Below are 27,789 nucleotides of genomic sequence, written 5' to 3'. Positions count from 1 at the left end.
CTTCGTATGGAAATCATCTCAGTCTGAATCAATTCCTATCACTCTGGAAATGCCTGGAAGTTGCAAGTCATGCAAAATGGGGCTAAAAAACTAACTGGTGCAAGTTACAAATATCTTGTGTCCCCCCCTTGTATGGAGGCATCGGCAATAGTGATCTGTTACTGGCCCCAATTTCAGGAGCTGAGACTGATAGCTAAGGAAGCCGGTTCTTTCCTTGCCCATTAGTTCAGCTATGCAGATCTGCAGGAGAAACCCTTTTAAAGGGACATTTTTAGCTGCCTTGAATGCTTATCAGAGTAGAAAAAGCGGGTGTAAAAGAAATACTCAGATGGGGCCGTAGAAGCGGAGGATGAAAACTCTTAGCAGATTTCTGTATCAGAGTTCACTGCCCACCAGCTCCAGTCAGCATGATTAGTGGAGAGCTAAATGAGAATTGTACTTTAAAAATAAATACTCAGAACCCAAGTACACGGGGAAGGCTGTCATCCACGTCCACAGAACAGACCCAGTGGATTTGTACAAGAACTTCTCATCATAAATGCCGCCTCCATCAATTAATGAAGATGTGCCACTGGAGTGAGGGCAGGAAAGAGGGAACATTAGAGATTGCAAACGGCGTCTTTGCTGCCTGAAATAAGGACTACAGATGAGCAACATGGGTGCCTTGGTGCATAAAGTTAAACAAAAAAAAAGAGCAAAAATCCAAAAGCAAGAGAGGAAATGTCATGAGTCCATCCCTATGCCAGGGCCGACATTTTTCAAAATGTCAATTTCTTGCTCTTGTTGCAGTCATGCCCATCTGACCAGCACCGGCAGCGTAAATGTCGCTGTATCAATTTCCTTTGCCTTGAGCCGTGGCCACATGTGGAGACAGGCCTGTGCAGCAAAGAGCCGAGATCCCCATGTGTGCTGTGCTTGGCCAAACTCCCAGCTGCTAATTGCCTGCATGCCAGACTGCGAAGGAATAATTGCTGCTATCAATTCTCTTGCCAGCGCTGCATCAGGAATTCAGAAAGGGGGTGTGGTGGTGGTTTTGCACAAAGCAGGACAAGAGGGACTCCCCACATACCCAGATCAGACCAGACCAGGAAGAGAAGCGGGAGATTGCATGGGCCGTTCTCTGGCCCTTCCGTAAGAGTTTAAAGGCAACGCCCCCTTCAAACTGAGCTCAACTCATGGACCCCGTCCCTGTAGTCTTCTTGGCAGCAACCCAGACATGGTTGGCCATGGTCTTCTCCCAGGTGCTCACCTGCCTACGGGGCAGAATGGGAAAATAAAAGTATTCCTATTACAGCAAACTGGGGAAGAAGTTAACAGCTGCCACCCTGGCGCTGTAAAAGAGTGTGGGAGCTTCCCATTCAACCTCCTTCTCATTCAGATCAGACATGGCTTCCTATAAATCTCATGGCCTAACCTGCAGCAGAGCCAAGCATGCAGCCAAAGCAAGCCACAACAAATCATTTCACCTGAGAGGTTTCTTCTGAAGCAAATAGTATTGTCAGCTCTTGCCAAAGAGGCCAAGGGACTGGAACAAAAATTGTACAACATTCTGGAAGTGCAATGACTAGGTTAACTTTAATTCCGAATGCTGCAGTGGCGCACAAGGCTCAGTGGCCCCTTTTCACCCTCAGTGCCTCAGCAGTGTAGCTGCTCCGTGTCACTTAGGAGAGAAGGGGCTTGATCATTAAGCAAAACTTTGAACTCTACTGCACTCTTTACAGTATTTTCTGTAAATCCAACCTCTAAAGTGCATAAAAATGCTGTTGGTATTTTTAGATTTTGCATTTTGTATGCTTTCCTAATAATTCCAGGGAAGGAAACACAATTATTTTTCGAGTATCTATGAAAGAGGATAAATTCAAGACAGAAATTTTACTGCAACATTATTAATAGCTGCGGCAACCGCAACAAATGCCACGGAAGCACAACGCAGTTAAGAATACAAAATTGAATAAGAATTTAAAAGTTAGCAAGTTTGCTTCCGCAGCAGCAAAGTGGAAATCCAGCATTTGACCTTAATGTTCAGGGAACCATAGGAATAATCCTGTTGAAGAAATAACAGGTCTCACAATGTACTTACTTAGCCTTTACACATTTAGAACTGTATTCAGTACTGAGCTGCAAATTGCCATGCGTCCCTTAGAGCAAATCCCTATTGATTGCAGTCCAGTATCGCCACAAACCAAGCAGATTCCATGGCAAAAGAATACTGCACTGTGCACCAACTGCAGAGGACATCCCCTCACTCCCAACCTACTTCCATATAATGCCCAGGGGTGTCTCTGCCATATTTCCTTCTCATTATTTGCAGGCAACAACACTGAAGCCAGAAAGAGTTGCTGGGAAGTGGTTTCTAAGGGGTTGAGAGGAAACACCACAAGTTTAAGGTTCCCTGGGTCAACTATGCAGAAATGCAGAATCCATGCTGGGTGGGGAATTCTGGAAATCTTAAATCTTAAAGTTACTGAGGATGAGCAACACTGTTCTGCAATATTAGTTATTTATTTAAAAAGTGAATTTTTCTCACAGAGTTGTGACCCTGGCCTCATCCCTAGACTTCCGAAAGTTATCACCCTCCTATTTCATTTGAGAATAAATCTCCCTGTTGATGAGAGCTAATGATTTTCCCCTCTATGTTCATTAAAGGGATCTGACGGGAAGCAGCAGACTTGACAACTGCCACCTGTTTCCATCTTAACAACACTGCTATTTGTATCAGTGCAGTGAATGGATGTTTATATTTTAAAAGCAAGGTCGATAGCCTATGCTGTCCATTAAGAAATCTGTTTTGATCGTTTATTCCCTGCCAAGTACAGAGGAACTGTGCACATCCAAATATCTTTGGCTTTTGAATGTCAATTCTGTGAGACAACAGGACCATGGCCTGAGCAAAGAAATAATAACTCGGATGAAAGCAACCAAGAGGCTTTATTAAAAGGGTGTCCCCTTATATACCTCTTAGATCAGGGGTCCCCAAACTTGGCAACTTTAAGACTTGTGGACTTCAACTCCCAGAATTCAACTATGCTGGCTGGAGAATTCTGGGAGTTGAAGTCCACAAGTCTTAAAGTTGCCAAGTTTGGAGACCTCTGTCTTAAATAGAAGCTACACCCATCCAAAACTATGTTATGATGATGGGCCTGGCTGTGGGTGTGGAGAAAGTGTGGCAGTGTCCTCTGGTAGCTTTGGGTTAGAATACACAAAAATGAGTTTTCCCCACATGGCAGGATCAATGCGGCTGCCATCATTAGGGACTGGCTCCACCAGGAACTCCAGGCGGCATGACGATAGAGTTTGCAGGTTGGGCACTGCCAGCTGAGTCACGCGGTACAAGCAGGCGTGCGCTTCCCCAAGCAGGAGAAGAGGCGGTTCAGAGTCTCTGACGCACGACCCGCTCCGGTGATGCACACGGAAGCAGGTGGCCCTGCTGGGAGGATACGTCCAGCTCAAGGTGAGACTGACCGAGAGCTGCTCAGCTGAAGGCCAGTGCCAGTGGACATGGGAGGCATCCATGGGTAACATGGAACTGGTAGCATTGGGAGTGGACAGTGAGCCCAGGGAGGCAGCATCCAGCACCTATCAGGAAAAGCACAGGGTAGTTATAAAAGGGAAGGAACTTGTCACCAAGCCATTGGACAGATGGCACAGCAGAGGACTGGAAAGCAGGGAGGAAATGAAGGGGTAAAGAGGGGCCCTTAGATAGCCTGGATCAAGTAATCCTTGCCCTCTCAGAATAAGATCTGGCTTGCAAGATCTGGCGTGGTTTGCACTGATTTCGGGGTGGAGAGGGTCATGAAGCGATTAAAGTCTGAAGAGCACCTGGTGGCATCGACCAGTCTCCACAAACATGAGAGAGAAACCCCAAGAAGGAAGGCGTGTACTGGACAAAGCGACTAGGATGGCAACTTTTCAGTCAAAAGCCTGCGGTGGAGCAACCGCTGGTTTAGAGAACAAGGGCCAGAGGTGATATTCAGCAGGTTCTGACCAGTTCTGGAGAACCGGTAGTGGAAATTTTGAGCAGTTCGGAATACCACCTCTGACTGGCCCTGGCCCCATCTATTCTCTGCCTCCTGAGTCCCAGCTGATCGGCTGGGTCTTCCTTTGTTGCCCTGCACAAGAGGACGGAGCTGGAAAGCAGGTTAGTGGGGTGGGGAGGGAATGGGATTTTGCAGTAATTTTTTCCTGGAGTGGGATGGGAATGGAGATTTTACAGTATCGTTCCCCTGCCATGCCCACCAAGCCACACCACGCCCACCAAGCCACGCCCACAGAACCAGTAGTAAAAAAATTTGAATCCCACCACTGACAAGGGCCCAGATGGTAGACTATCTCCCCAGCCATATGGGATAACTAATGGAAAGGAGCTGACCCACCCACCCCACCTTGAAAGCTATTCGTGGCAGTTCCCAATTGCTTTCCACCATTTCCTCACCCAGATCTTGCCCAGGCGGCAAGTGAAGGGCATCTCCTCCTGTCCAGGTCGACGACGGGACACAGTGAGGGAGAGTTCATCCAGGAAGCAGTTCTGGAGCTCTAATTCATAGCATCTAGCCAGGGAGTAATGGGAAAAGGTGAGGCATAGGGGCTGGCAGGCTATTACTAAGTCCATCTTGACTGCGCACAATGCTTCTGCCAGCCAGGCTCAAAGGCTGACCTTCTGACCCTTCTTTCCATCATCCACATGTGGTGCTGAATGGCTAAAGATGACAGCAGGCTCCTCTCTACAGGGGAGCATGTGATATAATGCCACAGAAGAAGGGGAGAGGAGTAACAGTAGGCAGCTGCCGCCACATACGAAACAGTTTCATCGGAGAAAATGAGCAGAGACAACCTTCTGCCATTTAGCAATCGCTCACCGGTTTTGCCAGCCATGTTCCCCACGCTGCTCGCATCCTCTGAGTAACCGGGCGAGGTCAGGAGGAGGATTGTGAAGCAAGGAGGGCGTATGTCGTGTTGGTCCTCCTGCGGAAGACACATCCAACAGAGTAGGGGAAAGAGAAATGAGCCGGCAAAACCTGAAAGTCACATCTGCTAGGCCCCTTCGAGGCATCCATGCAAGGAGTCCTCAAGACAAAAAGCCTTACCTGATAAAGTAGATGCTCCCCGGTCAGGGCGCGACCACGATTCTCGAGTGGTGAGCAATGGTGCCAGAGCCGTGTCATGGAAATGGGACTCATGTTTAAAAATCAAGACCAGGAATAACCGTGAGGGCGCTGGCATCTGGAATGAGAATAGCCTGGTAACCCCAAAGCCCCAGACGGAGAGAGACACAGAATACACCGTCACTACACAACTCCGGGCCGCGAGGCAGCACAGCACCATCTGAAAATGAAAAAGGTCTTGGAGGCCCAGCCCAACCACCTCTACCCCCACCTGCCCCACCACTTTGAACAAGGGACAGGATAACAGGCTCTGATGAGCAATGAAGGGTTGGGCCAAAGGGTTGTGCCTTCCGAGGATCTCATAGTTGACCATGTGACTTTCTGAAATGAAAAAGGCCTCTATAACTACCAAGATAGTTCTGTAGGTAGGCCTGGCTCCATGCCACCTAGGGCTTTACATGTCCTAGCCAACATCATCTAGCCAATATGCTTCATAACAACCATACCAAACTGTTGGTTCACCTTTGGACATTATGCTCTTTGAGACATAGTCACTTTATTTTGCCTATGTAATGTAGAAGCCTTGATTTGTTCCATCCAGTACAATAAAAAAATCTTCATTTTTTTAATTCCCCTAAAATATGTCCACTCCAATTTTTCACTGGGCAGCTGCTGTTCATACACTACATTTCCCTCCCTCCCTCTCTCTCTTTCTTTCTATTTCTTTCTCTCTCTGCCCCTCCCCACTCCCTCCCTCCATCAGGAATTGGGTCTATGTCCTCCCCCACCAGATTACAGGAGTAGTACAGGCGTACAGCAATTTTTGGAAACTGCTGCTGTTGCTAAAGACCTGGAGGGAAATTGGAACTTTATTATACATGTTGATTGCAGTGAGAATCCTATATGTGCAAAAAGGGGGGAAATACTTCAATTCCCACTAATTAGGTATAAATGAAAAAGTTGAGGTTGTAATTCTATTTGTACTTTACTAAGTTGGAAGTTCCTATTTTTTTTATTTCTTTCTCCTTTGCCCCTCTTTTCTTTCCCCCTTCTTGTCCCCTCCCCATTTTCCTATTACCTTTATTTCTGTTTGTATTTTATATAAGATAAAGTTAATAAAAATAAATTTTAAAAAAATGGAAACTGCTGCTGTTGCTGCTGTGTTTTATTCCTGGTCATATCAAACACAGCCATGCCAATTTCTCCACTCCCCGTATAATCAAATCAGAGTTTACATTCATGTTTCTTATTTTTCTTGTTTTCATTATTCATGTCAGCCCCACCTGCTATGATCGAATCTATCCTGGGATCCCCACAGAATGAGAACTAATGCAACTTTATCCTCTCTTCAGAACAAAAACAGACTCTCAGCCTGAGGCCTCCTAGACCAAAAAGCGCTTTGAGGGAGAGAGGGAACGAGACATTCTCCACACAGAACACTCCAGATTCTCTGTTCAGCAGCCAGAAAGGAGACGCTGCACATAACACACCCTGGTCTTGTAAAACCCAAGAGTCTCTTTCTCAACAGGTGGCCCAGAGGCTTGGCCAGGACCATGTACACAGCCAATTCAAGGGATTAAGGGCAGCCCAGACAACATCGCAAAAGAATGATTCTCAACAGATTCTTAACATGAGCAAAACAATGAGAAAATCATCTCTCTCAGGGTTGGCTCCATCTGTTGTCCTTTGTGATCAAATGTGCAAGGTCAGTGAAATCTACCCAAACTTTTCCCAAACACCTGACATCCTAGGGTTTGTTTTAGCTGGGATGCACACTAGCTCAGAACCAAAATAATATCTGAGCTCCTAACAGAGACATGTTTTCATTGCTTGGTAAAAGCAAGAGAGGGTGGGCATTTTGTGACTTAAGCTAGTCCTTTTGTGACTAGTGGCAAAGCACCACTAGCACATGTTTTTCCTTTGCTTGCCTTGTGACTCTTTTCATTCAGAAGGGCTGGAGAAACTTCTGCGCCAATGTTGTCTTTGTGTTTCCTCCATACTGTGATGGGGACACAGTCGATAAGGAAAGTGGCTTCCTCTCCTCACTTCCAAACAACCGGTCCCATCACTTTCGCTTCCTCCTGCTCCCACCTTAGTTCTGATTACCAGGTTGCCGATGGAGAGCCAAAGCTGCAGCGTGCTGGACTTGAGGCAGTGCCACCGGTCAAAGGGACACATCCAGCAGTGAGGAATCCAGGCAAGGGCCCCCAGGGCAGCCTAGTTCTTCTAATGACTGCCCGCCTCTTCCTTAAGCCTCAGAAAGGGTAAAAAAATATAAGAATCTCCACCTTTTCTAGTTGTGGGAGTAGAGACAGTCCTTGACTTACCACCTTTCACTTAATGAGCATCTGAAGTGACATGGCCCTGAAAAAATGACTTATGGACATTTTTCACACTTGCGACCCCGTGGTCACCTGATCAAAATTCAGGGGCTCGGCAACTGGCATGCATTTATGGCCCCTGCATGTTCTCACAGTCACGTGATCACCCTTTGGAACCTCCCCAGCCGCCTTTCAACAAGCAAAGCCAAGGGGGAAAGGTCAGATTCGCGTTAATTACCTCATGATTCACTTAACAACTTCAGTGATTCGCTTAACAAAAAAAAAAGGTCATAAAATGAGGCAAAACAACTCTTGGCTTAGTCTAATGAAATTTTTTGGGGGCTCGGTTGTGATTTTAAGTCGAGGGGTTAGGGTCGCCAGTGTGTAAAATGAGAAGCACCCACTCCTGCCTGTGTAGGGCTCCTTTTGCTCTCAAAGAAACAGTGAGGGGGATCAGCAGCTCTAAGAAAGGCAGCCCTGCCCTCGACTGCACCGGCATAGTATTTGTCTTTGAGCAGCCATCAATCACGTTTGCCACCTTAAAGCAGACTTGGCTAGATGGAAGCAAAGAGAGACGCCCGAAGACTTAAAATTGGAGAGCACAACTCCCTCCTTCTGTAGTCTGAAGTAGGTGTGTGCATATAAGCAGGTGACATGAGAGAACACTGACAGGATAGTTAAACAATTTTGATGACCTATGAGAGGTAATATTCTAAGGGATATACAGTACATCAAAAGCTGCTTCAGCAAGAAGTCAGAAAAAGGATTCAGGAGCCTACATGGTTCATTGCATTGCTGTCCTGAAAATGCTATACTTTGGGGAAAGGACAAGGCCTCTCTGGAGGATTCTGCTTAGCTAACATCCCTGAGGCCACCCTCTCCATCACTATCTCTAAGACTCGAAAGAAGAAGCCCAAAGTGAGGAGTCTGTTTAATGCAGAGGTCTCATTCTCATTGTGGCCCGCAGGATGATATCCTGTGGCCCAGTCAATTTTTTGTGGATCCGCCAGCCTTTTTGTGGAATCCCTTATGCCAGGGGTCCCCAACCCCGGGCTGGACCGGCCCGTCCTAAGGAACTATACAGAAAAAAATCAAAAGATGCCGCTTGCAGCTGGGATAGGATCAAGGAAAAAGAGATTCAGGGGAGCAACCGCCGTCCGTTATCTCCGTCAGCCGGCCTCCATGGTTCATTGCATTGCTGTCCCGGAAAATGCTTCAAGCGGATAGCTTTTTGGGGAAAGGACAAGGCCTCTCTGGAGGATTCTGCTTAGCTAACATCCCTGAGGCCACCCTCTCCATCACCATCTTTAAGACTCGAAAGAAGAAGCCCAAAGTGAGGAGTCTGTTTAATGCAGAGGTCTCATTCTCGTGGCCCGCAGGACGATATCCTGTGGCCCCCACCGTGATATTTTTTGTGGAATCCTTATTATGCCTTTTTTGTGGAATCCCTTATGCGGCCCAGCCTCACCCAGACTCTGCCTCCAGCGGCCTCCAGGTAAATTGTGTTTGAGACCCCTGGTTTAATGGCATAGTAGGCACACCCTGTGTGTTTTGCAGCCTTGCATAGTTTAGGCTTCAAATAGCACCTAGAGGAATAGCGCCTTTGAGCCCCCAGAGGAAATGACAGTAGGCCTTTGGGGTTCTGACGGAAGGAACACAGGCAACAGGTGGGCACCTGGTCTTCCTCACAGGTGTTCAACACCATAAAGCCTACTGGAATCACTGGTCATAATTCAGTGCAGAAACTCTATTGGAAATGTTTCATTTTTAGAGCCCAGAGAGAGGATGGCAGGCAAGATGCCGCCCTTGAATTTCCTTCCTTCAGTAATGGCTATGCAGGTGGCATCTCTTCCACAAGCCACCAGAAAATTAGTTTTTTCATCCACCTTGCCCATCCCCCACCCCCCACGACAGAGGCCTCTGTTTTTGAGTGGACCTCCCTATGCAGATCTCGTCACTCCACACTTGTGAATTGTTGAGATGGCATGACGCTTTTGTAGAGCTGCATCCCTGAGCTAAGGGGATCCTGTAGGACAGGGGTCTGCAACCTTAAACACTCAAAAGAGCCATTTGGACACGTTTCCCACAGAAAACACCAGGAGCCAATAATTAACAACCGTTGTGACTGGGTGGGCATGGCCAACTTGACATCACCCAGTCACCTCCTGTTCTGGAATATGGAGTGAGTCTCCATCCCCCGCCATCACCCTTACCTTCTCAGGCCAGGTGAGGAGTGACGGGGAGGGGCAGGGCCAGCCGGTGGTGGGATCAGCCGACAGGGAGCTGCAGCAAAGGGCTGAAAGAGCCGCATGTGGCTCCAGAGCCGCAGGTTGCAGCCCCCTGCTGTAGGAGGAAAGAGTGCCCAGGAAGAGAGAGAAGGGCTTTGGAGACTGATCTTGTAATTCCAAAAAGAGGTTTGAGAAAGGCATAAATGCTACCTGGGATTTTGCCCCCCATCAGCACTCACCTGGCTGCGATGTGATCAGCCTTGGGCGGGATAGCCCCCTCCAGCAGCAAGGAGCTGCCCCCACACCAGGCTTCTTGCAGGCAGCACCGGGTCCTCACCCAGCCCCTGTCAGATATTCTGTGGCTGCCATATATTGGCTGGATCTCTTGGGCACTTAAGTTGTACCACGGCTCTGTCCTTGTCTCCTGAGCAAAGAAAAGAGTCGCTGCAGACTGAGTTGGGACAGCTTGACTTCCAAAGCATGTTGCCCATAGTAAGGAGTGCTCTTGCACACCCGAAGGCCATTTACAGTGGGAGCCCCCAAACACTTTAGTGGCCTTTGAAGATGTAACTTTCAGTACACGTGTCCTTTTTCCTTGCCCAAAAGCAGCACACCTTCAACACCAGGTACACCCTTTCACTTTCTAATAAACAAGCCTCTTCTTTCCAAAAGTAAATGAAAATATAGAGAGGCTCCCTCCAGATCACCAAGCACTTTGGACACCCATCATTCTCAAAAGGGGGGCAAATGGCTATTCCAAAGGCTGTCTCATTTTCTATCCGCACTTGAAATACACTGAAGTTATAAGACACAGAGGCTGAAATCTGTATGAGTCAACCAGGCGGTCATGAAAGGTTAGCTCTGGCCCTGAGAGGGTTAAGTCACAAGGAGAAGCATTGGCAGGACTGCCTTCTGCCCGCTTATTCCCAGCTCCATTCCTCCTCCCCAAAGTGTCCCTTTTCCATGTGCTCCTACCTGTCCGTAACTGAAGTGTCGATTACCCACACCCAGACTGAAGCTGGTGCAAAAGGGGAGGGAGACAATGCAGTGAATAGACAGTAGCTGTGATAGGAGGGCCCAGAACCTGCAAGAAGGAAAGAGAGTGTCACAAAAAACAGCTTTTGCATAAGCTCACAAGCACAGAATCCACCACATCAAGAACCTGAGGTGGCAAAGAGAGAGAAATGACTATATCTCCCTGGGCCTGAAAGTTTTCTCCTATTAGGCCTGCTCAGCCCACAGTCCCAAAGGGATAATCTCCTCAGGGGGGTTCCTGAAGGCCATCCCTTCAGAAGAAAGTCCTTCTGCACATAGGACTTACTTATCCTCATTGTTCAGGAAGTCTCTTGGGCCCAAGTGCTCATATACCCAGCCAGGTGCAAAGATGGCCACCGAAAGACCCTGCTCCCGAATCATCTGCAGTGACTGAAGAGGCACAAGGAATACAAGAATCACCATTTCTCCTACTGTGGGGATTTAGAGCAGGGTTTGGGGGTTCTAGGAAAACAGCTTCCTTTTCCAAGGACAAATATTTTGGCAGGCTGTCCTATCAGGGTCATTTATGCAAAACATGACAGGTTTTGGGTTGTTGGTGGGCCTCAGAGAGAACCAGAATAAACACTGCCGCGTGATCTATTGTGCCTGGCATAGCCAATGCCTGCAAGGCAGCCTCCCATTGTTTAGCGTGCCCGCCAACCTACCTTCTTGATATCAAAGCCGCTGCTCACAACATCGCCTCGTCCAAACACATCAACCCCCATATAGACATCAGCCTGCCGACTACCGGCCACCTCTCTAGTCTGCAGCAGATGTACCTCCTTCCAGTTGTAATTGGTGAAGAAGCCATCACAAGCATCAAAATAAACTCTGCAAATGCACACGCAAGGGAGGCGAATTAGAGCCAGCCTTGCTAACCAAGGCATAGAGCCATTTAGGGGTCTCCAGGAAAACTCCCCATGTTTCATCCTTTAATAGGCCCAGAAAGCTCCAGCTCAATTTTCTCCACCTTGAAGCCTTCCAGATTTGTCTGCAAATCTAGCCTGAATAGCTACTTTCTATGATTTCCAATCCAAGCCAATCCAGATAGCACCAGACTAGGAATATATTTTCCAGCTTCATGACTCTTTGTAGCCCAAGCCTGCTAATTTCTCTACTGAAGTAATGATGGCCAAGGCCAAAAAAGTCCCTACTGGCTAATTCCATGGTGCTTTGTTCATTCCCAAATGGATGTGACTGTGCCCCCCCGTCCCCGATTATGGAAGGGCAAATCATCATGCATTGAACCCCAATGGTTAGAACAAGTCCCCTCCATGACCTTCACCAGCTTTTGTATCCTTGCTAAGCACAGGATTTAATTTAGGGCTCGCACATTTAGGGTTTGCATTGACATTCATATTTTGGGCTTCTTTCAAAAAGCAAAATTAATCTCCCGCTCCATTTTCAAAGCAACCTTTCCAACTTGTTTGGTTAGAAGATAGATATTTGCCCAAAGCAGTTTCATGTTAGCAATCCACTTACTGACTCTTATAAGTGCCACCACATTCCATGTGATGCAATTATTGACTTTATGACTACGCTACCACAATTGTGTGATTACTATTTCAAGAAGATGCTATATGAGGGTGGAAGTTCAGTAGGGTTGCAGAATGTACTTTTAGCTTGAGTGCCCGGCTTGCCTTCCTCTTCTCGGCTTGAGAGAAAGAGATCTGAAAGGAAGTTAATGCAGGACTCACTTGTTTAGTTCATTGAGCTCATTCTGCCACTTGAGCTCTCCGTTCTTCAGGATACTGTCATACCACAATACTTGTCCTCCAGGTACCAATCTGTGCACCTCAGCTGTCAGATGCTGCAAGAAATGGGGCATCTTCTGAGCTGACGAAGCCTGCCAGGAAAATTAAACACAGTCATTCTGCTTTGCAAACCATCAATCAATCACATCTTGCTGTTTTCAAACTGTGGATGGCAACAGAATGCCATACCTCTCTACATAAAACTATATCCATCATCTGTAGCAGTTTTCCTTAAACTTTTAAAGTCCCTGGAATCTCAAACAATCTATACAATTTTAACGAGGAACATTTATGACTGCTTCTAAAAAAGAAAAGAAAAGGGCATATTGAAGTAAAAAGCATGGTTTATGATCTTGCGTCCAACAATATTATTTCATCAATACATGGCAAGAGATTTATTCAAGTCTTAAAAATGACAGAACATTCTGTCTATTTTAATATTTCTTTTTAATTACAGTGAGTGCCGAAAATCAGTTTTTACTTTACTTAAGTGACTTTTCACATATAACATCTTTGGGAGGACAGAACTACCCTCCAAATGTCTTCTCATAATGAATATTCAGATTTCAGTGTGACTGAAAGATATCAGCCCCCATCTCCTATTTATTTGCAGTAGGGAAGGGATATGGCCCTTATGTGTGTGTGAGAGAGAGAGACAGAGAGACAGAGGGAGAGGAAAAACCTTGGAATCAAGTTTTCAAGTTGTTGTTAATATCCTGCAGAAAACAGTTCAAGAAGCAGTGCTACTCAGAATACATGAATATGTAAAATGCACATTCCATTCACCATGGAGGTTGTTTTGATCCAAAACATCTCCATTAAAGGAAAAGATTTGAATGAAAGAATTCTCACAAATGAAAGTGAAAAAAATTCTGCTGGCTTGCAAAAGAAAGTGGCTGTGGTCAACAGACTTTTTTTTAAAAAAGAGAATTAATGAAAATTGAATGAAATAAATGTCAACCTACGCCTAAAAAAAGACAAGTAGTACCCGTAAAGCAAGCTGGAGAGGTGTCCTTATCACTTCATGAGTGGAAAAAAACCAAATACCTTATATTTAAAGAAGCACCTCTAGAGATTTGATCTAAATGAGGAATGCATAACATCTCACAATTATAACACTCAGGACTTGTTTGTTTGGAACCGCTAAAACATTTTTTAAAATTTGCCACCAAAATGTCATTTTTAATTACACAGGATGAGAACAATTTTGAATTTATGGGGAGTAAACATATTAATCAAATGTAATTATATTGGCATTTAATTAAATCTCAACATAATCAAACCAAGTTTTGGACTTGGCCTCCGACCATTCCTGCTTTTGGGGAAAAGAATATCAACAGGCAAATATACTCCTTGCCCTCTTCTGAATATGGATCCTCTGATTTAAGTTCAAAAACTTCCCTTGTGATTTTATCTAAACTTTTCCTCAGCATTTGTTTTTCACTTAAGAAAATAGTGAAAAAGCATCTTGCCTCCTGATACATTATTCCCTTTCTGGGGTGTCCATGGGGAGGGGGCATCAAGAAATTCAAAATGGCGACCACACCCATGTGACTGATGTTTGCTCACTTCAATCCCTTAGTCATAGCTGCCATCTTAAGTACCCTCTGCAAACAAGCCCGACTTCTTTAGTCTGACACATAGACATCCACACAACAAACTTCATTCCACAGACACTCATATCCACCTGTAAGACGTCCAGTCTGGAAGAATCTAATTTCACTTCTTTACATCTTTCTTCTTGATTGTCATTTTCTTGAACCCAAGACCATCTGCCTTGCTGTCCTCAGTACTGCTCCACTTGCGAGCCTCAGCTTCGGTTTCTATTGGGATTAGGTCTTCCCTCTGGAACACCTAATCCCCTCTCCCCAAGATTCAATGACCCCAACCTTGCTAGCCTTCAATTAGGCCTCAAAGACTGGCTTCTCCCCAGACACTGCACTGGGTCAAGGCACTGAGTCAAGGCAGTGGATGAGCCCATCTGAAATGGTTTTGAGCTAAATGATTGTGAACTGGACTCAACTGCATCAGGTCTTTTTGTTTTCTCTTATTTTATTTTATTTTTACAGAATGTGGTATTGGCTGTAATCCTATGCTATCCACCAGAGTTACAATTTGTGGGTTGGGCAGCCATTTAAATTGATTTAATAATAAATAAAAAGAGAGCATGCCATAGCTAGTTCTAAAACGCATAAAGAGCAAGCTATATAAACATCCTGCTTGAGCAGCTGAAAAAGAGGTGCTTCACAGGAATTAGGGCAAAAAGAATCTGGAGGCGGATGTTTTCACTGGAAGTCCCAATCCTTTGCAACACACTGTCTCCTAAACTCCAGATCTCTAGCATACTTTTAGTCTTTGGAAACTCAATGTTCCTAGGAACCTTTGAGGCCTGAGGCATCAGTTCCCGGTTGGGGGTGCTGATTCGTAATAAAAGTTTTATCTTTCTCTTTAACAAGGGGTGCTTTATGTTATTTCTACTTCGATGTGAGTCAGTTTCTGTAACATATATAAACATGGAAGTCCATATATAGAAGTCAAAACTGTAAAAAGCTTTAAAACAAAATGAAACGCCCAGCACCCTCAAACTCTTTGATTATTGTTACTTTGAGTTTTTGTACAAGCTGGAGGACAAATTGGTTGCTCCTCTTTATCTCTTACAGACACCAGGATCTTCAATGCATCAAGGCTGGAACTGACAAGAGAGAATCTATCGACTGTATATAGAATGTATCTATGGTTGTATCTATATACACATTATGCCTTATAGGAATGCAGATCCTGCAAGTTTCAGGAACAGCTGTGAGGCTCCATCCTGGCTTAGGCCTAACATAGATCCAGGTGCGTTGGGAGAGAACGATCAGGAAGCATCTCTGACTTACACTCAAAGTGTTTTCAATGTTGATCAACCAGCCATCAAAATGATAAAACTCTGCAATTGCAGCCAGCTGCTTGGCCACCGCAAGATACGCTTCCTCCTCGCCTGCCAGAAATGATTCGCACGTCTTCTCCCCCTCCATCCACTCTGTGATGAACGTTCCTACAAGCAAGAGAGGCAACACAGGAGAGACTGAATCAGGGATGGGATCCGACCGGTATAACTACCGGTATTGTTGCTCTGCGTCGCGCGCGTGCAATTTACGACCTGCTGAGCTACCCGGACCGCTGAGCAGGGGTGGGATTCAATTTTTTTAACAACTGGTTCTGTGGGCGTGGCTTAGGTGGTGGGCGTGGCTTGGTGGTCATGTGACTGGGTGGGCATGGCTTGGTGGTCTTGTTCTTGGCTGGGCGTGGCCAACTCAACATCACTCACACTGAGGCACGCATCTCCTCGCCTGGCCTCTCATGACTGTGGGGATGCTGCAACAGTCGTAAGTGTGAAAAATGGTCATAAGTCACTTTTTTCAGTGCCTTTGTAACTTTGAATGGTCACTCCACACAAGCAAAGTACCAGCAAAGGAGGAAAAAAACTCCAGAGAAGTTCCAGAGACAGGAAGTCTAGTCCTGTCAAGAATGTAATAAGGGTTAACGGTTTCTGTAAGCAACACCAGAATGTTTCCTTCCTGCCTTCCTTACAGGATTAGACCAGTAATTTCTTCTAACAACCGGTTCTCTGAACTGCTTAGAATGTTAACAAACAATTCTAGCGAATAGGTGTGAACCTGTAGAATCCCACTCCTGGGTAAGAGCCCGGGCGGGCGGGTACCATACCAGTTCTATGTATGCTCTCTGTCTGCTGCTCTTCAGAACTACCGATTCTACAGAGGTGGACAGAACCGGTAGGATCGCATTCCTGCACTGAATCTCTTAGCTTCTGTCTGCTTCAAAATTTCTCTGACCAGGCCAGTAGGAAGTCAGCACTGATCCCAAAGAAGGAATATCAACCAAGGAGAGGTTAAAGAAAAAAATAAGAGAGCCTTGCTGCATAGAAGTGACCAGATCCAGTATTTTGCTTGCTACCAGTGGCCAATTAAATCCTTCAGGAAAATCCACAGAACATAAAATTGACACCAAGCTAGATGTCGGAAAAGTCAGAAAAGCCATTAAGCAAAGCTAAAGAAGAGGGACGCTATCCGAAGCATTAAGGAGCCATACCACAATTCCTGGGTTTGCAAACTATTCCCTATGGAGAGTAAACCAACTTGCTTTTATTATTTTTTTCAATTGCATAAATAATAATTATAGATTTAAAAATGAGAGCTTTTTCCCTGGGAGTTCAAGATGGGTTATCTAGTTATCTCCTCTCATCTTATCCCAATAGCTCTCAGATTGGGTTGAGAGAGTAACAGGTCTTGAGACACTCAGTAAGTTTCTCGGCTGAAAATGATCTTGAACTCAGAACTACCCAGCCCTAGCCCAGGACTTTGACCAGGGCCAATGACAATTCCTGTTTTGCAGGAACTTCCAGAAAGAGGAAAGAGTAATAGGAATACATCCATCCAGAAACAGCTAACAGCACAACGTCAAGAACACAATTAGTGGGCAGGAGAGTGATTCCATTGCCCTCCATCTTAGAAGAAAGGACAGGGAAGGATTCCAGAACACAAGCATCTCCATCTTTACTGCATGCGCTAAATATGTCCCTTTCAGAGAAGGAGTCTGCTCCGGCCATTCACCATCTCCTGAAACCCACCTAGCATGAGGACGCCATTGCGGTGAGCAGCGTTGGTCCACACCACCGGAGGGATGGTGACCAAGTGATGACTGAAGTAAACAAAAATGTCAATATAGCACCAGTGGTAAAACACGTAGGGGTCACGCACCTTTGCGCCCTGGATGAACCTGCAGAGGCACCAAGGGAAGGGGGACAAAGAGAGAAAAAATGAGCAAAGACCGAAAGGGGTGCAATGCTTTCAACTTTGCATCCCATAGGCCAAAGTTACTCCGAGTACTTTATCAGTCTGTTCAGGCTACCCAAACCAGCCAAAGCTGTGTATCATTTATTTTATTCTGCCTGAAGCAAGGGGCCCCCAGCTGCCATGCTCCCTTAGGAGGTTTTACATTAACAACTGCATTTCCCCTGATAATTGCAGAAGCCAAATTTAATTCCCTGTTCCCTTTTAGTGCAAGCATTCCAAAGCCAATTTCAAGAAGTAGAGGAAGCCAATAAAACAGGAGATTGTTTTGAATGACACATAATACAGCTAACGACACTGCTTGGGGACCAAATCCCTCGAGTGGATGCCAGAAAGCAAACTTAGGGGGGCATAATTCTTGGATCATTTTAGCACCTCACTGTACTTTTCACCATAAATCACTCCAGACTACAGAACCCCCACCAACCCCTCTACAAAGGTACAGCCCCGTGGAGGCGGTTTTCACATATTTTTTTAAAGTACAAAACCTACTATTTACCCCAACCATCCTCACTATTGGCTTGCAGAGGTGTGGACTTCAGCACCTGGAATTCCTACGCCAACATAACAGTGCTGAATATTCTTGGAATTATAATCAAGGATGTGTGTAGGAAGATGTCAGATTGGGGAAGACTGACATCACCACTGATGTCACACATAGTTTGGCTTTAAAAATGTCCTCTGGAAAGCTTTTTTTTTTTCAAACCTCTACGTGAACACTATTCCTGCACATTCCATTTTCAATATGAAGGTAATAATAATATTCTGCTGGACCACTGCCTCAATTAAAAGACTATAATGTTATAAGATTATATGAAAAGCTTTGATGAGTCTTTGTTTGAATGCTGCATCTGGCCACTCCAACTAACCAGGAATCCCTGGCAGGTGAGCATATGAAATCCTATCCAGGATAGCCAGGAGGTATGGACTGGTCCCAGCAACTTTAGCAGAGAATCATTTACAAAGCCTGCTTCATTCTCCACCTGTCTTCAAGATAGCCTCCCTTCATGTCATGGCAGATCAGTGTGCGGGGCCGGTGGCTCTCAAGAGGGGGCTGGCGTTTAGCCAACGGTTCAGTAGACACATTGAAAGCATCATCCTTGGTGGGTTTCCAAGCAAGCAGCTCTTCCAATCCAGAGAGGTAGAAGCTGATTGGTTCAGTGGTGTGCCTGTCGTATTGCCTGGCTGGAAAGAGAAGTTCAGAGGTTACGGTTTCAAGCAGAGAAGTATTCTGGTTCCCTAGGAGTGAAAATGCAAGCCACCCAACAGCAAATCATACCAGGGAGTGGATCAGGAGCAAAATTGACCACTCTGTGGAGAATGGAAGATCTCTGGCTCTCCATATCCTGCTGCAAACTGAAAAAAAGAAAAGAAAAAATAATCAAAAGGACCATAGAAATATAGAACGCGATATAACCTCAGAGGTCATCTATTCCAACTCCCTGCTTTAGACAGACACCTATCCATCCTTCTGTTTGAAGACTTCATTGAGAAGTCTAGATGTTCATTAGAAGAACATCTTCTTCATTAGAAGATGTTCATACCACTGGCAGCCTGTTCCATTGGCTGACACTCTTAACAACAGGAAATTCTTCTTAATGCCTAATCTGAATCTACTTCCATGAAGTTTCAACACACTGATTCCAGTCCTAACCTCTAGGCCAATAGCAACAGGCCATCTTCCTCCTTTCTATGGCAATTTTTGATTATCTGAAGACTTGTCATGATGTTCTTTGTCTTACCTTCTGTGAATTAACTTCCTTCAAACAGGCTTCACAGGACTTTTGTTTCCAGTTTCCTCACTAATTTAGCAATCTTCCTCTAACCTTGGCCCAATTCCTCTATGCCTTTTTTGGATTGTAGTACCCAAAACTAAACACAATATTTCAAATGGATCCTGACTAAGACAGAGCAGAGATCACTTCTTGAGAATTGGATGTTTTGTTCCCATTAATACATCCCAAAAGAGCAATTTGCCTGGCTAAAAGTTCCCATCCTCACTCCACAAATATCCTTCATACTTGGGGAAGACATCTTTATTACAGAGATGGCCATATTTATTTATTTCTCTACATTCAACACATTGTATCCAGACGCATTCAATAAGATGTGTCTGGATACAAACAAAATTAGTACAGAATAATTAAATAGAAAAACATGCACAAAACCCCTTACTCGTTTTAAAAAAAAACTATTTCTTTCAATACAGAGATAGCCTGTATGAACAAACAAATGAATATTTGACTGTCACTGACAAGACACCAAAATAGGCAACTTTCTTGGTGGAGAATTTGATGAATGTAGTATTTCCAGTAAAATGCTATAAAAAAGACTGTCTGTCTGCCCAGTGAATGATTTATCTGAAGGATTATCTGAACAAATTTAAATTCATAGGAACACATTTTCTACAGAGGTTGCTCTAGATTTAGATTCTGAAGAGACTGCAATAGAATTTGGCCTAGAAGGGAGACCAATTATAAACTGAGTTCAGTTCTATAGCAGTGTAATCCTGCTATAGATTTTGCCAATGAACTCAGGGCCTTATCTGCACCTGCAGTCTCTAATCAGGATCATGTCCCTGCTTGCACGTAGCCGTGGCACAATCATTCTTGTGCATAGGAGTGAAGAAAAACATCACAGACCTGTCCACATGGTCAGCAGGATTCAAATTCAACCTGAAGAAGACTTATGCCACTTTAAAAATATCAACAAGCTGAATTGTGGACAGATTTGCAAGGCTCGCTATCATCAATCAAATCAATCAATCAATCAATCACTCATCAATCAAACTACAAAGTAGTATCAGCAAAAATAATTAGAATGTTTTTGCCAAGAAAACAACAAAGGTGTGGTAGCTTTGTGGTCACCATTTCAAGGTCAACTGGATGGAGACTTTATTTAGCTTTTTTGATGTAAATAACAGGTGGAAGGAAAATGTACCACTCATTAAGCACTCAACCACATGGGCACAACAGCACTTATATTGTAGCTGTGTGGTCTTTTCTGTTTTGGTGTTAGGCTGAAACAGCGTAATGAAACAGCAAAATGATGGGAAAGAGAAATTCTAAGGAAAAGTAATCGCTCCCACAAAAAGATTCCATGCCTTATCTTGGTTTATAATTCTTCCTTTCTTTATTAAACTTGTGTTATAACAGTTAACTAAATAAAGAATAATATAAGTGAATATTAATACAAACATTATACATAAATATTAAATCATGCACTGATAAAGAATATTTGTAGCTCAGTATTGAAATGAGGGGTCCCTGGTGCTCTCTCACCAATGTCTGTTTTCTTGCAGACATTTCAGTGCTGATGAAGTTTCCTAGTTTGGGGTAATGAAATGTCTGTAAGAAAACAACCAAGCTCAGAGAGCACCAAGGACCCCTCATTAAATTTTATATAAAAATATAAATGAACAGAATTATAAAATAAATAAATTGACTAAACTTGTGTTATATTATTAAGAGGAGGTACCCAGAGATGACAGATTCTAAGACCAGACTTCTCCCCTTTGGGCTGTGGTGCTGCCCAGGTTAAGACATCAAGGAAGGCAGGACTTTAATTGTGCAATTCTGACACAAGACTACATTTCTTTCTTTCTTTTTTTACTTTTCCCTGAAGATGCCCCTGATGCCATGATTGGTAGATATTTCGCTTTGCAGCTGGTAAGGTGCTAAAGAAGGAAGGCCACAGTATTAAACCAATTATTCTGTGGATGCCATGAGAGTCAGGATAAGAATCAAGAGTGGGAACAGATGATTTCAGGTCAACGTTGGTTTCGGCTGACTCAAAGTGTTTTAATTTTGTGGTAGACAAGTTCTACTTCATCATCCCAGGTTTCTGCAATTCCACAGTTCCTGGAATGCAATTCCACCTGTTTCCAGTGTTGGGAATGCTAAGATTATAATCTCTGCAAAGTTTCCTGCAAGGATGCCTTGCTGGATTTCATGTGGATCTCTCTTTCATCTGTATAAATAATCGTGATACAGGTAGTCCTTGACCTATGACCAAAATTGGGTCAAGAATTTCTGTTGCTCACAACGCAGTGAGTTGTGTCTGATTTTATTACCTTTTTTGCTGTGGTGTTAAGTGAATCCCTGCAGTTCTTAAATAAATTGTGTGATTGTTAAGATTGTTAAGTTTCCTCCATTGATTTTGCTCATCAGAAGCTGGCTGGGAAAGTCACCAATAGCAATAGCAATAGCACTTAGACTTATATACCGCTTCACAGTGCTTTACAGCCCTCTCTAAGCGGTTTACCGAGTCAGCATATTGCCCCCAACAATCTGGCTCCTCAATTTACCAACCTTGGAAGGAATGGAAGGCTGAGTCAACCAAATGGCGATCACATGATCATGTGACTATGGAGATACTATAATGCAGGGCTGTCAAATTCATGGCCCGTGGATGCATCATGCGCTGGCCATGCCCAAGCCTGGTTTAGCAAAGGGAAAAAAGTCATGGTACATCATATGACAATGCCGTGACACAAATTTGACATCCCTACTATAATGGTTGTTAAGTGTGAGGATTGGTCATGAGTCACTTTTCTCAGTACTTGGTGATAAATTGAGGACTACCTGTATGAACAAATCCTGCTAATTTGAGGATATGTAGACGTACTGGTTAACCCACCATAGATGTGTGAGGGGGAAGCTCCATTTGATCTTCCCAGCAACGAGGTAAGGCTGCCATTATTACAGCATCAAGGTGTCCCTTGCTATTGCCTCAAATTCTGAAAAGGATTCTGATGAATCCCTTTGAACCAGATCAGATCTGGCTTTTATAGAAACCATAGGATGCTAAGAGCATGGCAAGACTTTATAGGAAATCCGTGGTTCATGTGGAGCAGGTTCAGACATATTCACCATCCTCAGTCAGGCAAAGGTGCTTTCCTAGCAAGGCCTTCAGCCTAGCTGGGAGAATGAGGGGGCTCAATGCAAGACATCATGAGGTCACCAAGTGAAGGGAAGCAGAGTTATGCCAAGGGACTTGCCCATTCACAGCTCCCGTCAAAACTTACCCTGGAAATTCAGGGTTCTCAACTCTGCTTCCAGACATGGGAAATAACATAAGCCAAGAGATGCAGAGTTGAGAGAAACTTCTAACCCATCGCTGAAGATTCTAGGAAGCACCAGGCTTTGCTTTCAGACTTCCGCTCTGCCGCAGAGAACCCATTTTTCCAGCCCAAATCTGGAAGGGCTAAAAAAAAGAGTTTCCAATCAGCCAGTGAAGTGCACCAGGCAAGCCGCTTACTTTGGAGGGGTAAATGCCACGAGGGGAGCGTGCCACTAAACTCCACTAAGAATCCTCCCTGTCCAAGGATCGCTTGAGCAGCACCACGTTACCATTTCCCACTACTAAGCCAAGTAGATCTTCGTGCAAGGGAGTTGTGGCAGAACCTTAAGAAGCCAACATAGCCTTTGAGCATGTGCACAAGGCGCTTCTCTCTCTCTCTCTCTCTCTCTCTCTCTCTCTGTGTCTGTCTCTCTCTCTCTGTCTCTCTCTCGCCTGTCTCTCTCCCTCTCTCCCTCCAGCGAAGAGCGCAACCATCACCCAGGTGTCACGCTTTCCACCGGCACTCGCTTCAGGCTGTCCCGTTACAAGCCCCCATCGCATTCCCTCCCGGCTCCCATTCCTTCCTTACCTTAGCCCAGCCTTGAAGCGCCCCTTGGCGGAAGCCTGATCCTCTTCCAGTCCGCGCCCGCTTTCCTCCTGAGCGCGCTTGGCCCCTCTCTGCCTCCCGTCCAGCTCACGGCCCTCCATTGCTGCCTCTCTCTTATGCGCGGCTTCCTCCTCCTCCTCCTCTTCCTCCTCCCGGTCACATGGAGCCACCTCCGATCCCCAGCCAATCCGGGCAGTCCGTTTAAGCAGTGCGAGCGGGCATGGTACGCGGCCGTTGTAATCCGGAGCAAGCGCCCTTTTATAGTCCGCTGCGACCGACCCTTTTTCCTGGAAAGAGGAAGACGCCGGCCGCTCTCGGAGGAACGGGAACCACGCCTTCCCATTAAAAATTAACTATGGAATTAACTATGTAATTCCTCCGGAATTAACTATGTAGAGTGGCAATTGGGACAAAGGAGGACGCACTCTGCCTATTCTCAGAGGCTCTCCCGCTTATCGGTCTTGTGAAGTGGAACACTGAATAATAGAGTTGGAAGGGACCTACCTTGGAGGCCTTCTAGTCCCAACCCCCTGCTCGAGCTGGAGAGCCGATATACCATTTCAGATAAATGGTTGGCCAGTCTCTTTTTGAAAGCCTCCAGTGATGGAGCATCCACAACTTCTAAAGGCCAGCTGTTTCAAGTAATTTCAGGGGTTGAGTCCCGGCTGCTGAAAACTTGGGGGGGAATGTGTTCCATGGGTAATTCTCTTGAGCGTCAGGCTGATGTTTACTGATGTTTAAATATTTACAGACCCCTCACATCCGGGACAAACTGTTTCAACTCCTTCCCTCAGAACGACGATATAGAGCACTGCACATAAGAACAACTAGACACAAGGACAGTTTTTCCCCCCGAAAGCCATCACTCTCCTAAACAAATAATTCCCTCAACACTGTCAAACTATTTACAAAGCCTGCACTACTATTACTATTAATCTTCTCATCACTCCTTATCACCTATCCCCTCCCACTTGTGACTGTATGACTGTAACTTTGTTGCTTGTATCCTTACAATTTATGACTGTTTCCTAGTATGATTTGATTGCTTATTGTACCTTATGACTATGAAGTGTTGTACTTTATGATTATTGACTCTTGATGAATGCATCTTTTATGTATACTGAGAGTATTTACACCAAGGCAAATTCCTTGTGTGTTCAATCACACTTGGCCAATAAAGAATTTTATTCTATTCTATTCTACTTTATGTACTTTTCCCCTTAATTCTGCTCGAAAGATCATCCTTCCAAAGCTTTCTACAATGATGTCTGGATATTCATCTCTGGGATAAGCAGGCAGGCGAGCGTGTCACAGTATCTCTCAGAGCAGTAGGGTCAATAGCCATCTGCGTATAGTTCAAGGAGTGTAGTTGTCGTACAGCACTTAAGCTATACTGTCCGTATTAGATGCAAGCATTTAATAAAGTCCACAAACATTTAAAAAATGAACTAGTGCATTGAGGTAACAAGGGCCTCTGTACTTATATATAATAGTAACTGCCTGATTTGTGTGCCTTTGCACTGTTTATTTAATAAAAGTTCAACAGCTGGTTCCACACACACACACAAATAATACAAACACTAGACAGTCCTCTTTGTCAGAAAGATCAAGGCAAGAATATTGGATTCCTGGATCTGCTCTTTGTCCCTGTAGAAAAGAAAAATGGTTTTGTAAGTAAGTTACTGTAGAGAAATCAAATGAATCTGGGGCAGGCACTGGAATGCAATCTTCCTGAAGCTTTGCAGTGAAGAATTTTAATACAAGAGACAGCATACCACATGTTGGATATTTTACTGATGCATAACAGATCTCACATTTTCACTGTTTATTAAAAAAATTTAAATGGCTATAGACTGCTTCTACCATAGGTGGATAACTTTATTTATCTCTATTTTTTACTCTTGGGGAGGCTAGGATCCACCTTCACCTATGATTACGACAAATTGGCAGCATTGTTCCATACTATTAAAATGAGAAACACAAGAAAACGTAATTCCTAAAAACACTCCCCACCCTTCAAAATTGTTCTTCCCCAAACTTGCCCTGCATATTCATGTAGGGTGGCTCAGTCCATGTATTTTCCAATCCCCTCCCCACATTCGTAAGAGGCCTTTGGCCCCCAAGAGGATTCCTACCTTATTTAGAGGGTATTCCATTAAAACCCACTTGGGTACAGGAAAATGTGTAAAACTGGGGCAGAGACCACAAATGGGGTTGTAAAATTGTTCTAAAGTCTTAAAATTGAAGCAAAATACTTTCATATGCAGCACTAATCTTATCTTACGTTTAATTAATCTTACATTGCTTCTAAACATGTTCTTTTTTGTTTTAGTTTTCTTTACTCGACTTATCAGCTTATCGTCAATTTATGTCCCTAGTTGAGCCCAAAATTACTGTCGTAAGTCATGCTGATCGTTAAGCAGATGACCGTGCCTGATTTTATGATCCTTTTTGTGGTTAAATGAACATGGTCACTAAGTGAGCCCATTGTAACCGGTGGACATTTTTTTTTTGCTGGAAACTGGAAGTAACTATGGTTTCTGTAAAAAAAATGTCATAAATCATATACACGTGACTTCAGGATGCTGCAAACTGCCGTAAATGAAAGCCAATTGCCAAGTGCTCAAAATGCAATCACCTGGCCATCAGAACTTTGAACCTGGGTTGCCAGTAGCTATCTAGAATCTAGAATAGAATAACAGAGTTGGAAGGGACCTTGGTGGTCTTCTAGTCCAACCCCTCTGGGGAGGTTTGTCTTAACTTCAAATGGTCGCTAAATAACCAGCCATAAGCTAAGGGCTAATTGTAGTTATGTTCAGGAGTGGGATCCAACGGGGTTAACTACCAGTTCGGTCATTTATGAGGTTCGGTGATTTACGATGTGCTTCCCTGCACGCTGCCGGCGCTCGCCTGTAAATCGTCATCAGCATGCTGCGTGCAGAGAAGCAGCCTTTCAAAAAGCCCTTTTTTCCTGCTTTTTAAACTGCAGCTGTGCCTCACATGGCAGCTGAAGTTGAAAAATCAGGAAATAAAGGTCAGGTAAGAGCCCAGGCGGGTGGGTGTGCCAAAACAGCAGCAGACATAGAACCGGTTCTATCTCTGCTGCTCTTCAGAGCTACCGGTTCTACAGAGGTGGACAGAACCGGTAGAAACCCACCCCTGGTTATGTTGTAAAATATCTACTAAAGTGAACAATCAGGGGATTGGAATACTGTACATAACAATCACATAAAACAGTTTGAAACAATCAGAGTAAGCCATCAGAAAACCAAATATGAAATAACGGAAAAAGAGAGGCCCACTGCCCACATATTTACCAATATGCTTCCTGCAATCAGCAAGTACGGTATGTGTTAGACTTATTGGGGTTACAAAATCCCACATTCCATGGCAACATCTGAAGGGTGCTTGGCTGGAGAAGTGGAAGGGCTGCTATGGCCATTGGTATGCAGAAGTAATGTGTTGGGTAAGGAGGATGGTTGCTCAGAAATCCTGTGATCCAGTACTATTTCATTCCACTACTATTTCATTCCTAACAAGGTTATTTTAGTTGGAATTCTAATAGTTTTGGGTATTGTTGATTTCATTCTCAGTTTACTCTGGGAACAATCTCTCTAATCTGCATATCATCATTGCATTGCTTCTCCTCTGTGGATGTGTATATTCAAACTTCACTTCCCTCTAGATGATTTATTTGAAGCTGGGAACTGTCATTTCACAAGCCTTCTCTCTTCTGAAGACAACTATTATTCTGTTGATCTATAAACTGTTTTTCCACTTGTTGGACAGTTGTTCTTCTTGAGGCAATTTATCTCCAGGCTTTCCCCTTGCAATTTCCAGGCCATCGTATTCTACAAAGACTCCCAAATTTGGATATGTGCATTACTCTTTCATCCAAACAAGTTTATTCTCTTTCTGATTTAACCTCCTCCAGAGAATACCTTTGATGTTCATCTGTGATAATATAACTGCATCTCCTGTCATAAAGCACAGTTAGATACCATTTATAGACAGCATTACGTATCCTCCAAAATATTGGTCTCTAAGAGACTCCTGACCTTCTTCAACCTAATACCCCAGAAAGCCACTATGTAAATCCATTCAAGTAGATTTGGAAGTTCCCCATCTTGACCTCAATGAGAAGACTGGGAGAAAAGAAGGCCTCTTAAAAATAACAACAACAACAACAACAACAGGATGGGATGGGCCACCTCAGAGCACATCTGAATGAAATCTTCACAGTCCTGTTCTTTTCATTTCCTGTTCTTTTCAGAAGTAATTTTAGATTGTTTCCTATAATCCAGTTTAATACCGATTTATTCTAAGTAACAAAATGAAGAATAATTATTTGTTTGCTGGCTCTTCCCTAAAGGTTTTGGAAGAGGCATTCCAATCTCTGATAAGAACCATTTTGGATCCTAGGAGACTCTCAGTCACTCCCTCTAGGAATATTATCTGGTAGACACATGGTTTGAGCACCTATCACAATATTAGTTCTTTGCCTGGATTTTTTTAAACAATTATCCTCAGGTTTTTGAAACTGCTTTGCCTCATCAAGAATTTTTTGGGAAGCACCAAAAATTGCAACGATTTTGCTCAGCTGTGCTAATAAAACTATTGCCTGAACATGGAGTTTTTGTCCCCCGATGATCATTACAATTGCTATAGATTCTTTTAAGTGAAAGTGTCCTCCGCATGCCATGTACCTATCCTGTTCAGTAACTAAATTTTCCCTCTCCCTGTAGATGGATCAGGGTGCAGGAAGGCTAAATTTGTAAGGTGAACAGTTCGAGATTTTACCCTTCCTCTTCCAGAAGTCCTCTGAACT

General features: G+C 44.3%; 1 protein-coding gene across 3 annotated transcripts; it reads right to left on the bottom strand.

The window, feature by feature from the left end:
* Positions 1-606: 606 nt before the first annotated feature.
* On the bottom strand, positions 607-23,271 carry ENGASE (endo-beta-N-acetylglucosaminidase). 3 transcript variants are annotated; one of them, XM_087955941.1, is made up of 15 exons: positions 22,944-23,270; positions 22,320-22,498; positions 18,573-18,649; positions 18,277-18,478; positions 17,071-17,219; positions 15,320-15,477; positions 12,384-12,532; positions 11,352-11,517; positions 10,973-11,076; positions 10,627-10,735; positions 9,891-10,075; positions 5,085-5,236; positions 4,857-4,962; positions 4,433-4,547; positions 607-3,576 (listed from the first exon to the last, which is right to left on the bottom strand). In XM_087955941.1, the coding sequence occupies exons 2-15, from the start codon at positions 22,367-22,369 to the stop codon at positions 3,127-3,129; spliced, it is 2,172 nt and encodes a 723-aa protein (XP_087812067.1). In that variant the 5' UTR covers positions 22,370-22,498; positions 22,944-23,270; the 3' UTR covers positions 607-3,126. The 3 variants fall into 3 exon arrangements, with proteins under 3 accessions (XP_087812067.1, XP_087812068.1, XP_026523065.2); XM_087955942.1 differs by lacking the exon at positions 22,320-22,498 and adding an exon at positions 19,036-19,165 and having other exon boundaries at positions 22,944-23,059; XM_026667280.2 differs by lacking the exon at positions 22,320-22,498 and having other exon boundaries at positions 22,944-23,271.
* Positions 23,272-27,789: the final 4,518 nt, after the last annotated feature.

Source organism: Notechis scutatus, chromosome 2 (genome assembly GCF_049901735.1).
Source record: "Notechis scutatus isolate UNSWTSFEM ecotype Mainland chromosome 2, rNotScu1.2, whole genome shotgun sequence".
NCBI classification, from domain to species: Eukaryota; Metazoa; Chordata; class Lepidosauria; order Squamata; family Elapidae; genus Notechis; species Notechis scutatus.
This window is presented reverse-complemented; position numbering and strand designations above follow the sequence as displayed.

Bases quoted from the DNA above. Each gene is read 5' to 3' on its own strand.
- ENGASE (XM_026667280.2), bottom strand. From the start codon at position 23,062: ATGGAGGGCCGTGAGCTGGACGGGAGGCAGAGAGGGGCCAAGCGCGCT. The intron at 10,736-10,972 runs GTAAGTCCTATG...TCCTTCTTGCAG, and splicing joins TTCCTGAACAATGAGGATAA to GTTCTGGGCCCTCCTATCAC. The intron at 5,237-9,890 runs GTGAGTGCTGAT...TGGGGTTACCAG, and splicing joins GCTGATCACATCGCAGCCAG to GCTATTCTCATTCCAGATGC.